This window comes from Seriola lalandi, unplaced genomic scaffold (genome assembly GCF_002814215.2).
Source record: "Seriola lalandi dorsalis isolate HSWRI2012SDOR001 ecotype SW California unplaced genomic scaffold, Sedor1 jcf7180002054569, whole genome shotgun sequence".
Taxonomy (NCBI): Eukaryota; Metazoa; Chordata; class Actinopteri; order Carangiformes; family Carangidae; genus Seriola; species Seriola lalandi.
In genome coordinates, this window is record NW_019525122.1 from 1,124,856 (window position 1) to 1,137,443 (window position 12,588).

A 12,588-nucleotide genomic window follows, 5' to 3' on the forward strand; every position below is an offset into this window, starting at 1 on the left:
ACAAAGGGTGGATTTGAAATGCCCAAGATCAAAATGCCATCATTTAACATAAAAGGTCAAAAGGTGGAGGGTCCAGATGTTGATATAAACCTCCCCAAAGCAAACATTGATGTGAAAGCACCTGACTGTTGACATTGAAGGCCCTGATGCAAAAATCAAAGGACCCAAAATGAAGATGCCAACCATCAAAGGACCAAAGATGCCAGATTTTGACATCAAACTAAAAGGTCCTAAAGTTGAGGGAGATGTGGATGTTTCACTTCCAAAGATTGAAGGAGACATAAAAGCTCCTGAGGTGGACATTGAAGGACCAGATGTTGACATTGACGGGCACAAAGGTGGATTCAAAATGCCTAAATTTAAAATTCCATCATTTGGCATGAAAGGTCCAAAAGTAGAAGGCCCAGATGTTGATGTAAGCCTTCCCAAAGCCAACATTGACATGAAAGCACCTGACGTTGACATCTCAGCACCAGACATTGACATTGAAGGGCCGAATGCAAAGCTCAAGGGACCTAAATTCAACATGCCATCAATTTCAGGACCGAAACTTTCAATGCCAGATGTGGATTTCAATCTCAAGGGTCCAAAACTCAAAGGTGACATGGATTTGTCAGCTCCTAAGTTAGAAGGAGACATAAAAACACCTGAAGTTGACATCAAAGGTCCAGAGGTTGATATTGAGGGGACAAAGGGTGGATTTGAAATGCCCAAGATCAAAATGCCATCATTTGGATTTAAAGGACCAAAAGTGGAGGGCCCAGATGTTGATATAAACCTTCCCAAAGCAAACATTGATGTGAAAGCACCTGATGTTAACATTAAAGCTCCAGAGATTGACATTGAAGGCCCTGATGCTAAAATTAAAGGACCCAAAATGAAGATGCCAACCATCAAAGGACCAAAGATGCCAGATTTTGACATCAAACTAAAAGGCCCTAAAGTCGAGGGAGATGTGGATGTTTCACTTCCAAAGATTGAAGGAGACATACAGGCTCCTGAAGTGGACATCGAAGGACCAGATGTTGACATTGAAGGCCACAAGGGTGGATTCAAAATGCCAAAATTTAAAATGCCATCATTTGGCATGAAAGGTCCAAATGTTGAAGGCCCAGACATTGACGTAAGCCTCCAAAAATCTGAAATTGATGTCAAAGCCCCTGAATTTGACATCAAAGGACCAGAAGTTGACTTTGAGAGTCCTAGTGGTAAAATCAAAGGACCCAAATTCAACATGCCAACCATTTCCGGCCCGAAAATCTCAATGCCAGATGTGGATTTCAATCTGAAAGGCCCCAAACTCAAAGGTGATGTTGATGTGTCAGTTCCAAAGATAGAGGGAGATATAAAAACACCCAAGATTGACATCAAAGGTCCAGAGGTTGATATTGAGGGTCCTAAAGGTGGATTTGAGATGCCTAAGATCAAAATGCCATCATTTGGCATGAAAGGTCCAAAGGTAGAAGGCCCAGATGTTGATATAAATCTTCCCAAAGGCAACATTGACATGAAAGCACCTGACGTTGACATCAGTGCACCAGAGGTTGACATTGAAGGGTCGAATTTAAAACTCAAAGGACCCAAATTCAACATGCCTACGATTTCAGGACCAAAAATATCCATGCCAGATGTTGATTTCAATTTGAAAGGTCCTAAACTTAAAGGAGATGTGGATGTGGCAGTTCCAAAGATTGAGGGAGACATAAAAACACCTGAATTTAAGCTCAAAGGTCCCAACGTTGACTTGGAATCACCAGGGGAATTTTCTGGGCCCAGGATCAAGTTACCAACAATGTCTGGACCGAAAATGTCAATGCCAAATGTTGATATCAACCTGAAGGGGCCAAAATTGAAAGGAGATTTGAAAGGGGATGTTCAACTGCCAAAAGCTGAACTTGAGGGCCCAGATGTTACAGTTGATGTTCCTGAAATTGGGACAAAGAAAACTAAATTTAAAATGCCAAAGTTTGGATTTAAAGGTCCCAAAGGGGATATGAGCATCAAGGGAAAAACTGGTAGCTCTGAAGGTCTTGATGTTGACCTAGGACTGACTGGTCCAAAAACCAAAGGATCCAAATTCAAGATGCCAAAGTTTGGATTCAAAGGACCAAAGGCTGAGATGCAAGAAGTTGATCTCAATCTTCCCAAAGCTGGCATTAACATAAAAACACCTGAGGTTGACATTGAGGGACCAGATGTTAAAATTGAGAGTCCTGATGGCAAAGTCAAAGGAGCAAAACTCAAAATGCCAAGTATTTCTGGACCAAAGATTTCCATGCCAGATGTGGATTTCAATTTGAAAGGTCCCAAAATTAAAGGTGATGTGGATGTGACAGTTCCAAAGATTAAAGGGGACATAAAAGCACCTGAAGTTGACATCAAAGTGCCAGAGGCTGAAATCGAAGGACTACAAGGGGGATTTGAAATGCCAAAAATAAAAATGCCATCCTTTGGCATTAAGGGTCCCAAAATGGAGAGTCCTGAAGTTGATATTGATCTTCCAAAAGCTGATGTTAAGGTAGAGTCACCTGATATTGACATTAAAGGACAGAGTATTGATGTTGAAGGCCCTGATGCAAAATTGAAAGGACCCAAATTAAAGTTGCCATCCTTATCGGCTCCCAAGATGCCAGACTGGGAAATCAATCTGAAAGGACCAAAACTGAAGGGAGATGTGAATGTGAAGGGTCCCAAGATTGAGGGAGACATAGAAGCTCCTAAAGCAGACATTGAAATTCCAGAGGTTGACTTGGAGGGTCCAAGTGGTAAAATCAAGGGACCAAAATTCAAAATGCCAACTATCTCAGGACCTAAGATCTCTATGCCAGATGTGGATTTCAATCTAAAAGGTCCCAAGCTCAAAGGTGATGTGGATGTGTCGGTTCCAAAGATAGAGGGAGACATTAAAGGACCTGAGATTGACATTAAAGGTCCAGAGTTTGACATTGAAGGTCCAAAAGGTGGATTTGAGATGCCTAAAATCAAGATGCCGTCATTCGGATTCAAAGGTCCTAAAGTGGAGGGTCCAGACGTTGATATGAATCTCCCCAAAGCAAATATTGATGTCAAGGCACCTGAAATTGACATGACAGGGCCAGAATTTGATGTTGAATGCCCTAACGCAAAACTCAAAGGACCCAAATTTAAGCTCCCCTCCATTTCCGGACCCACGATGCCAGACTGGGATGTTAGTCTGAAAGGGCCCAAAATAAAGGGGGATGTGGATGTGTCAGTTCCAAGGATCGAGGGTGACATCAAAGCACCCAAAGTAGACATTGAAGGACCAGATTTTGATACTGAGGGCCACAAAGGAGGATTTAAAATGCCTAAGTTCAAAATGCCATCCTTTGGAGTTAAGGGTCCAAATGTTGAAGGGCCAGAAGTTGATGTCAGCCTCCCAAAAGCTGATATTGATATTGAAGCCCCTGAATTGGATATCAAAGGACCAGAAGTTGAGTTTGACAGTCCTAGTGGCAAGATCAAAGGACCCAAATTCAACATGCCAACCATTTCCGGACCGAAAATCTCAATGCCAGATGTGGATTTCAATCTGAAAGGTCCAAAACTCAAAGGTGACATGGATGTGTCAATGCCAAAGGTAGAGGGAGACATAAAAACACCTGAAATTGACCTTAAAGGTCCACAGGTTGATATTGAAGGTCCAAAAGGTGGATTTGAGATGCCTAAAATCAAAATGCCATCATTTGGATTCAAAGGACCCAAAGTGGAAGGTCCAGATGTAGACATAAACCTTCCCAAAGCCAATATTGATGTGAAAGCACCTGAATTTGACATTGAAGGCCCTGATGCAAAAATCAAAGGACCCAAATTTAAGCTTCCCTCCATTTCCGGACCATCAATGCCAGATTGGGATATAAACCTGAAAGGGCCGAAGATAAAGGGGGATGTGGATGTGTCAGTTCCAAAGATCGAGGGTGACATCAAAGCACCCAAAGTTGACATTGAAGGACCAGATATTGACCTCGAGGCGCACAAAGGAGGATTCAAAATGCCTAAATTTAAGATGCCATCCTTTGGAGTTAAAGGCCCAAATGTTGAAGGGCCAGACATTGATTGCAGCCTCCCAAGAGCTGATATTGATATTAAAGCTCCTGAATTGGATATCAAAGGACCAGAAATTGATATTGAGAGTCCTAGTGGCAAGATCAAAGGACCCAAATTCAACATGCCAACCATATCAGGACCGAAAATCTCAATGCCAGATGTGGATTTCAATCTGAAAGGTCCCAAACTCAAAGGTGACATGGACATGTCAATTCCTAAGATGGAGGGAGATATAAAAACACCTGAGATCGACATTAAAGGTCCACAGGTTGATATTGAAGGTCCAAAAGGTGGATTTGAGATGCCTAAAATCAAAATGCCCTCATTCGGATTCAAAGGACCAAAAGTGGAGGGTCCTGACATTGACATTAACCTCCCAAAAGCAGACATTGACCTGAAGGGACCAGAAGTTGATATCAAAGGACCAGAATTCAATGTTGAAGGTCCTGATTCAAAATTGAAAGGACCCAAAATCAAACTGCCATCAATATCAGGACCAAAATTGCCAGATTGGGATATCAATCTGAAAGGGCCCAAAATGAAGGGAGATGTTGAGATGTCAGTTCCAAAGATCGAGGGTGACATAAAGGCTCCCAAAGTTGACATTGAAGGACCAGACTTTGACATTGAGGGGCCCAAAGGAGGATTTAAAATGCCTAAATTCAAAATGCCATCCTTTGGAGGTAAAGGTCCGAATGTTGAAGGGCCAGAAATTGATGTTAACCTTCCAAAAGCTGATGTTGATATTAAAGCCCTTGAATTGGATATCAAAGGACCTGATGTAGACATTGACAGCCCAAGTGGTAGATTCAAAGGACCCAAATTCAACATGCCATCCATTTCTGGACCAAAACTCTCAATGCCAGATGTTGATTTTAATCTGAAAGGTCCCAAAGTCAAAGGTGATGTGGATGTGTCTGTTCCAAAGATAGAGGGAGACATGAAAACACCTAAGATTGATATTAAAGGTCCAGAGGTTGATATTGAAGGTCCAAAAGGTGGATTTGAGATGCCAAAAATCAAAATGCCGTCATTTGGATTCAAAGGTCCTAAAGTGGAGGGTCCAGACATTGATATTAATCTCCCCAAAGCAAACATTGATGTTAAGGCACCTGAAATTGACTTGAAAGGGCCAAATGTTGAAATTGAATGCCCTGACGCAAAACTCAAAGGACCCAAATTTAAGCTTCCATCCATATCAGGACCCACGATGCCAGATTGGGATATTAATCTGAAAGGTCCCAAAATGAAGGGAGATGTTGATATGTCACTTCCAAAGATCGAGGGTGACATAAAGGCTCCCAAAGTTGACATTGAAGGACCAGATTTTGACATTGAGGGCCACAAGGGAGGATTTAAAATGCCTAAGTTCAAAATGCCATCCTTTGGGGGTAAAGGTCCAAAACTTGAAGGGCCAGAAATTGACGTCAGCCTCCCAAAAGCTGATATCGACCTCAAAGCCCCTGAATTGGATATCAAAGGACCAGAAGTTGAGTTTGACAGTCCTAGTGGTAAAATCAAAGGACCCAAATTCAACATGCCAACCATTTCAGGACCGAAAATCTCAATGCCAGATGTGGATTTCAATCTGAAAGGTTCCAAACTGAAAGGTGATGTGGATGTGTCAGTTCCAAAGATAGAGGGAGATATAAAAACACCTGAGATTGATATTAAAGGTCCAGAGGTTGATATTGAAGGTCCAAAAGGTGGATTTGAGATGCCTAAACTCAAAATGCCGTCATTTGGATTCAAAGGACCAAAAGTGGAGGGTCCAGACATTGATATCAATCTCCCCAAAGCAAATATTGATGTCAAAGCACCTGAGATCGACATGAAAGGGCCAGATGTTGATGTTGAATGCCCTGATGCAAAACTCAAAGGACCCAAATTCAAGCTTCCCTCCATATCAGGACCCAAGATGCCAGATTGGGATATTAATCTGAAAGGTCCCAAAATGAAGGGAGATGTTGATATGTCACTTCCAAAGATCGAGGGTGACATAAAGGCTCCCAAAGTTGACATTGAAGGACCAGATTTTGAGATTGAGGGCCACAAGGGAGGATTTAAAATGCCTAAGTTCAAAATGCCATCCTTTGGGGGTAAAGGTCCAAAACTTGAAGGGCCAGAAGTTGATGTCAGTCTCCCAAAAGCTGATATTGACCTCAAAGCCCCTGAATTGGATATCAAAGGACCAGAAATTGACATTGAGAGTCCTAGTGGCAAGATCAAAGGACCCAAATTCAACATGCCAACCATTTCAGGACCGAAAATCTCAATGCCAGATGTGGATTTCAATCTGAAAGGTCCAAAACTCAAAGGTGATGTGGATGTGTCAGTTCCAAAGATAGAGGGAGACATAAAAACACCTGAAATTGACATCAAAGGTCCACAGGTTGATATCGAAGGTCCGAAAGGTGGATTTGAGATGCCAAAAATCAAAATGCCATCATTTGGATTCAAAGGACCAAAAGTGGAGGGTCCAGATTTTGATGTTAATCTCCCCAAAGCAAATATTGATATCAAAGCACCTGAAGTTGACATTAAGGGGCCTGAAGTTGAAGTTGAATGTCCTGATGCAAAACTGAAAGGACCCAAATTCAAGCTTCCATCCATATCAGGACCAACAATGCCAGATTGGGATATTAGTCTGAAAGGGCCTAAAATAAAAGGAGATGCTGATGTATCAGTTCCAAAGATCGAGGGTGACATCAAAGCTCCCAAGGTGGACATTGAAGGACCAGATTTTGACATTGAGGGCCACAAAGGAGGATTCAAAATGCCTAAATTCAAAATGCCATCCTTTGGGGGTAAAGGTCCAAAACTTGAAGGGCCAGAAGTTGATGTCAGCCTCCCAAAAGCTGATATTGACCTCAAAGCCCCTGAACTGGATATCAGAGGACCAGAAATTGACATTGAGAGTCCTAGTGGCAAGATCAAAGGACCCAAATTCAACATGCCAACCATTTCAGGACCGAAAATCTCAATGCCAGATGTGGATTTCAATCTGAAAGGTCCAAAACTCAAAGGTGATGTGGATGTGTCAGTTCCAAAGATAGAGGGAGATATAAAAACACCTGATATTGACATTAAAGGTCCACAGGTTGATATTGAAGGTACAAGAGGTGGATTTGAGATGCCTAAAATCAAGATGCCGTCATTTGGATTCAAAGGTCCTAAAGTGGAGGGTTCAGACATTGATATTAATCTCCCCAAAGCAAATATTGATGTCAAAGCACCTGAGATTGACATGAAAGGGCCAGATGTTGAAGTTGAATGCCCTGATGCAAAACTCAAAGGACCCAAATTTAAGCTCCCCTCCATTTCCGGACCCACGATGCCAGATTGGGATATTAATCTGAAAGGGCCCAAAATAAAAGGAGATGCTGATGTATCAGTTCCAAAGATCGAGGGTGACATCAAAACTCCCAAGGTGGACATTGAAGGACCAGATTTTGAGATTGAGGGCCACAAAGGAGGATTTAAAATGCCTAAATTCAAAATGCCATCCTTTGGGGGTAAAGGTCCAAAACTTGAAGGGCCAGAAATTGATGTCAGCCTCCCCAAAGCTGATATTGACCTCAAAGCCCCTGAACTGGATATCAAAGGACCAGAAGTTGAGTTTGACAGTCCTAGTGGTAAAATCAAAGGACCCAAATTCAACATGCCAACACTTTCTGGACCGAAAATCTCAATGCCAGATGTGGATTTCAATCTGAAAGGTCCAAAACTCAAAGGTGATGTGGATGTGTCAGTTCCAAAGATAGAGGGAGATATAAAAACACCTGAGATTGACATTAAAGGTCCACAGGTTGATATTGAAGGTCCAAAAGGTGGATTTGAGATGCCAAAAATCAAAATGCCATCATTTGGATTCAAAGGACCAAAAGTGGAGGGTCCAGATGTTGACATCAATCTCCCCAAAGCAAATATTGATGTTAAAGCACCTGAGATTGACATGAAAGGGCCAGATATTGATGTTGAATGCCCTGATGCAAAAGTCAAGGGTCCTAAATTCAAGCTTCCATCCATATCAGGACCCACAATGCCAGATTGGGATATTAATCTGAAAGGGCCTAAAATAAAAGGAGATATGGATGTGTCAGTTCCAAAGATCGAAGGTGACATAAAAGCTCCTAAAGTTGACATTGAAGGACCAGATGTTGACCTAGACGGTCACAAAGGAGGATTCAAAATGCCTAAATTCAAAATGCCATCCTTTGGAGTTAAAGGCCCAAATCTTGAAGGGCCAGAAGTTGATGTCAGCCTCCCAAAAGCTGATATTGATCTCAAAGCCCCCGAATTGGATATCAAAGGACCAGAAGTTGAGTTTGACAGTCCTAGTGGCAAAATCAAAGGACCCAAATTTAACATGCCATCCATTTCTGGACCAAAAATCTCAATGCCAGATGTGGATTTTAACCTTAAAGGTCCCAAACTCAAAGGTGATTACGATGTTTCAGTGCCAAAGATAGAGGGAGACATGAAAGCACCTGAGATTGACATTAAAGGACCCCAGGTGGATATTGAAGGTCCAAAAGGTGGATTTGAGATGCCTAAAATCAAAATGCCATCATTTGGGATCAAAGGTCCCAAATTTGAGGGTCCAGATGTTGACATAAACCTCCCTAAAGGAAACATTGATGTTAAGGGACCAGATGTTGACATTAAGGGGCCAGAGGTTGATGTTGAAGGACCTGATGCCAAAATCAAAGGACCCAAAATCAAATTGCCATCAATATCCGGACCAAAGCTGCCAGACTGGGATATCAATCTGAAAGGGCCAAAAATCAAGGGAGATGTTGACATGTCAGCTCCAAAAATCGAGGGTGACATAAAGGCTCCCAAGCTTGACTTTGAAGGACCAGATGTTGACATTGAGGGTCCCAAAGGAGGATTTAAAATGCCTAAATTTAAATTGCCATCTTTTGGGGTGAAAGGTCCAAATGTTGAAGGGGCAGAAGTTGATGTCAGCCTCCCGAAAGGTGATATTGATGTTAAAGCCCCTGAATTTGATATCAAAGGACCAGAAGTTGATTTTGAAAGTCCTAGTGGAAAGATCAAAGGACCCAAATTTAATATGCCAACCATTTCCGGACCAAAAATGTCAATGCCAGATGTGGATTTCAATCTGAAAGGTCCAAAACTCAAAGGTGATGTTGACGTGTCAGTTCCAAAGATTGAAGGAGACATAAAAGTACCTGATGTTGACATCAAAGGTCCAGCAGTTGATATTGAAGGACCAAAGGGTGGATTTGAAATGCCTAAAATCAAAATGCCATCACTGAACATTAAAGGTCCAAAGGTCGAGCGTCCAGATATTGACATAAACCTTCCAAAAACTAACATCGATGTGAAAGCACCTGACTTTGACATTAAAGCTCCAGAAATTGACATCGAAGGCCCTGGGGCAAAAATTAAAGGACCCAAAATGAAGATGCCAACCATAAAAGGACCAAAGATGCCAGATTTTGATATCAATCTAAAAGGCCCGAAACTCAAAGGTGATGTTGATGTGTCAGTTCCAAAGATTGAAGGAGACATAAAAACACCTACCATTAACATCAAAGGTCCAGAGGTTGATGTGGAAGGACCTAAGGGTGGAATCAAAATGCCATCACTGAACATCAAAGGTCCAAATGTGCAGGGTCCAGGCTTTGACATCAACCTTCCCAAATCTAACATCAACACTGAAGCTCCTGATCTTGATGTAAACCTCAAAGGGCCTAAAATTAAAGGGGAGATTGATGCTTCTTTTCCCAAAATGGAAGGTGATATGAAAGGTCCAAATGCTAACATTAAAGTACCATCCATCTCCATGGAAGGTGGAAAGACAGGTGTTACATTTCCTAAATTCAAAGGTCCTAAGTTTGGAATGAAATACCCAGAAGTGGAGGGAACGGCACCCATGTTCAGTGTGGGAGCAAAAGGTCCTAAAACACAAGTAAATCTCCCAGATACTGAAGCAAGTCTGGATGCCCCTGATGTTGACATCAATGTAAAGGGGAAAAAGGGGAAATTTAAACTTCTTAAAGTGAAAGGAAAGGCAAAGAAACCTGATCTTGACATAGACATGCCAGCAGTAGACCTGGATGTAGACACACCCAATATTCATGTTAAAAGAACAAAGGTAAAGAAGCCTCTTTTTGGCAAGCTTCATTTTCCTGATGTGGAATTAGATATCAAATCACCAAAAGTGAAAGGCGAGGGGTCTTTATCAGAGGGACTGAAATCACCTGACATAGATTTGTCATCTGCTAGTCTGAACGCTAGTATTGACAGTCCAGATGTTAGTTTGAAAGGGTCAGATGTAAAATTAAAGACTCCTCATATTAAAATGCCAAATGTGAAAGGTGGTGCAGAGATTGATGCAAGTGTTTCAGGGGGCAGTGCCATTGGTGGCCTTCAATACCCAGAGGGTACAGTAACATTTCCAAAAATGAAGGTACCAAAATTCGGTATTGCTCTGCCTCAGCTTGAAGGCCAAGAAGGTAGAGGAAATGTTGAATCAGAACTTTCAGCCAGTGGAGGAATAAACATACAGTCTCCATCTATTAGCTGTCAAGCCAGTTCACAAAATATTGAGGTTCCCAGTCCAGAGCTGAGGCACAGTGAAGGAAAGGTAAAGGTAAAGATGCCAAAATTGTTTGGCAAATCAAAAGCAAAGGGCAGTAGTTCAGGTGACCTTCGGGGACCAGAGTTAGAATTGAGTACTAGTGGAAAAGGCAGTAAGGTCTCCAAAGACCTAAGTGTACACACAGGGGAACTGAAAGTTGGGAAATTGGAATTAGAGGGTGATCCTGGACTCAGTGTGTCATCTAAAGGCAAGTCAGCCTCACTCGATCTATTCAAGAAATCAAGGCATCGGTCTTCTTCTCTGAGTGATGAAGGTGGGCTTGCAGTCAGTTCTCCTTCAACTCACTTAGAAGCTGAGGGTGGTGACATTTCATTAGATCTAGGAACAAGCAAAGGAAAGAAAGGCAAGCTGAAGTTTGGCACTTTTGGAGGTTTTGGTTCAAAGTCAAAGGGCTCATATGAAGTGACACTTGGAGAGGACAGAGAAGCAGGAGCGGAGGGAAGTGCAAGTGTTTCTCTACCCTCTAAAAAGTCGAGATTGTCTTCATCTTCCAGCAGTGACAGTGGTTCAAGAGGTGGTTTTAGGTTCCCAAGAGTTGAACTATCTGTTTCACCCAAAAAATGATTAACTATAAGGCAAATTAAACTCTCTCATGTACACTTAAATGTGTCCTCCTAATAAAAAATCTTAAAACTTGTCTCTTTCAAACCTGAGGGGACATACACAGTCATCTCAATGTCGTTAACTACAAGTAATTCATTTTTTCAGTAATTAGACAGGAGGGCATGAGATTGTTTAAAATCCCTTAAAACTGTAAATAAGATTAATTTGTATTGTAATAATAAATATTGTTTTTTTGTACATAGTCCAGATTTATTGAAAATATGCCATCTTACCAAATATTCACCAATAGTGTATTACAGGGTTTGCCATCTTGTCCTATTTCATTCTTTTAAATGAATGTTGTTAATGAACAGGTGTGGTATATTTTTATCCAAGGGTCTATTGCACAGAAAAGATAGTTACAATAGTTATTTTGAAGGAAAATGTTGTTTATACACCAGACACAAATATAGACAGTCACCACTTTTTTATGTATGAAATTATTTTATTTTCAAGCTTTAATATTATGTAATCAGTGCAGGAGCATATATATGCAACATAGAGCTGACCCTGCGTAACACATTCTAAAGAGTGACGGTGTTGTAGATACCATAATTGCAAAGACAATCACTGTTTGGAAATTATCAACTCTCTAAAATGCTGTCAGTACTTCCTGTTTATTTTAAGAAAATGTATTCACCCTTAAAATCTATGCCATTTACCAAAAATAAGCATTTGCTTCATTTGTTTTAAACATGTTTTGCTTCCTAATCCTGTCATTTTCATTCTTACCTGTTTTATGATCCTCTGTATTTTATTTCCTTTGTCACTCTGTCTTTGTACACACTCCTTATGAATATGTAAACAATGTCACAAATAAACAGTCACTTTTTGATGTTATTTTGTTTGCAAACAAAACCTGCGTTGATAGAGAGTTGCATAGTTTTGATCAGATATGATGGAGATAGAACATGATTCTTTGGGTCTATTCTTTTGTGTGCATTCTGCCGAATAAAATAAATAAAAAGATTTATAGAATTTATAATGTTTCTTAAATCAGTATTTGCCAGTTCCTTAATTACATGATATGATATGATATGATATGACATGACATGACATGACATGACATGACATGACATGACATGACATGACATGATATGATATGATATTTAAAATTATATGATATGATATGGACAACACTTTTTCCATATCTATTTCCATGTTGTTTTCCATGTTCCAGTAATTCTATCCAAATATTTATAATTCATCAATGTCCTACACATTGCTAAACTGCATTGCCTTGAGAGGTTTCCCATGTCTCTAAGGCCATTATGTTTTCACATTTA

General features: G+C 40.8%; 1 protein-coding gene across 1 annotated transcript in view; it reads left to right on the plus strand.

Moving 5' to 3' along the window:
• Window positions 1–12,287, plus strand: part of ahnak (AHNAK nucleoprotein) — a 30,733-nt gene extending 18,446 nt beyond the window's left edge. Inside the window, 2 exon segments of the mRNA XM_023416766.2 lie at window positions 2–125; window positions 127–12,287. Coding sequence (XP_023272534.2) covers window positions 2–125; window positions 127–11,263 — 11,261 coding nt within the window. The 3' untranslated portion in view covers window positions 11,264–12,287.
• The last annotated feature ends 301 nt before the right edge of the window (window positions 12,288–12,588 follow it).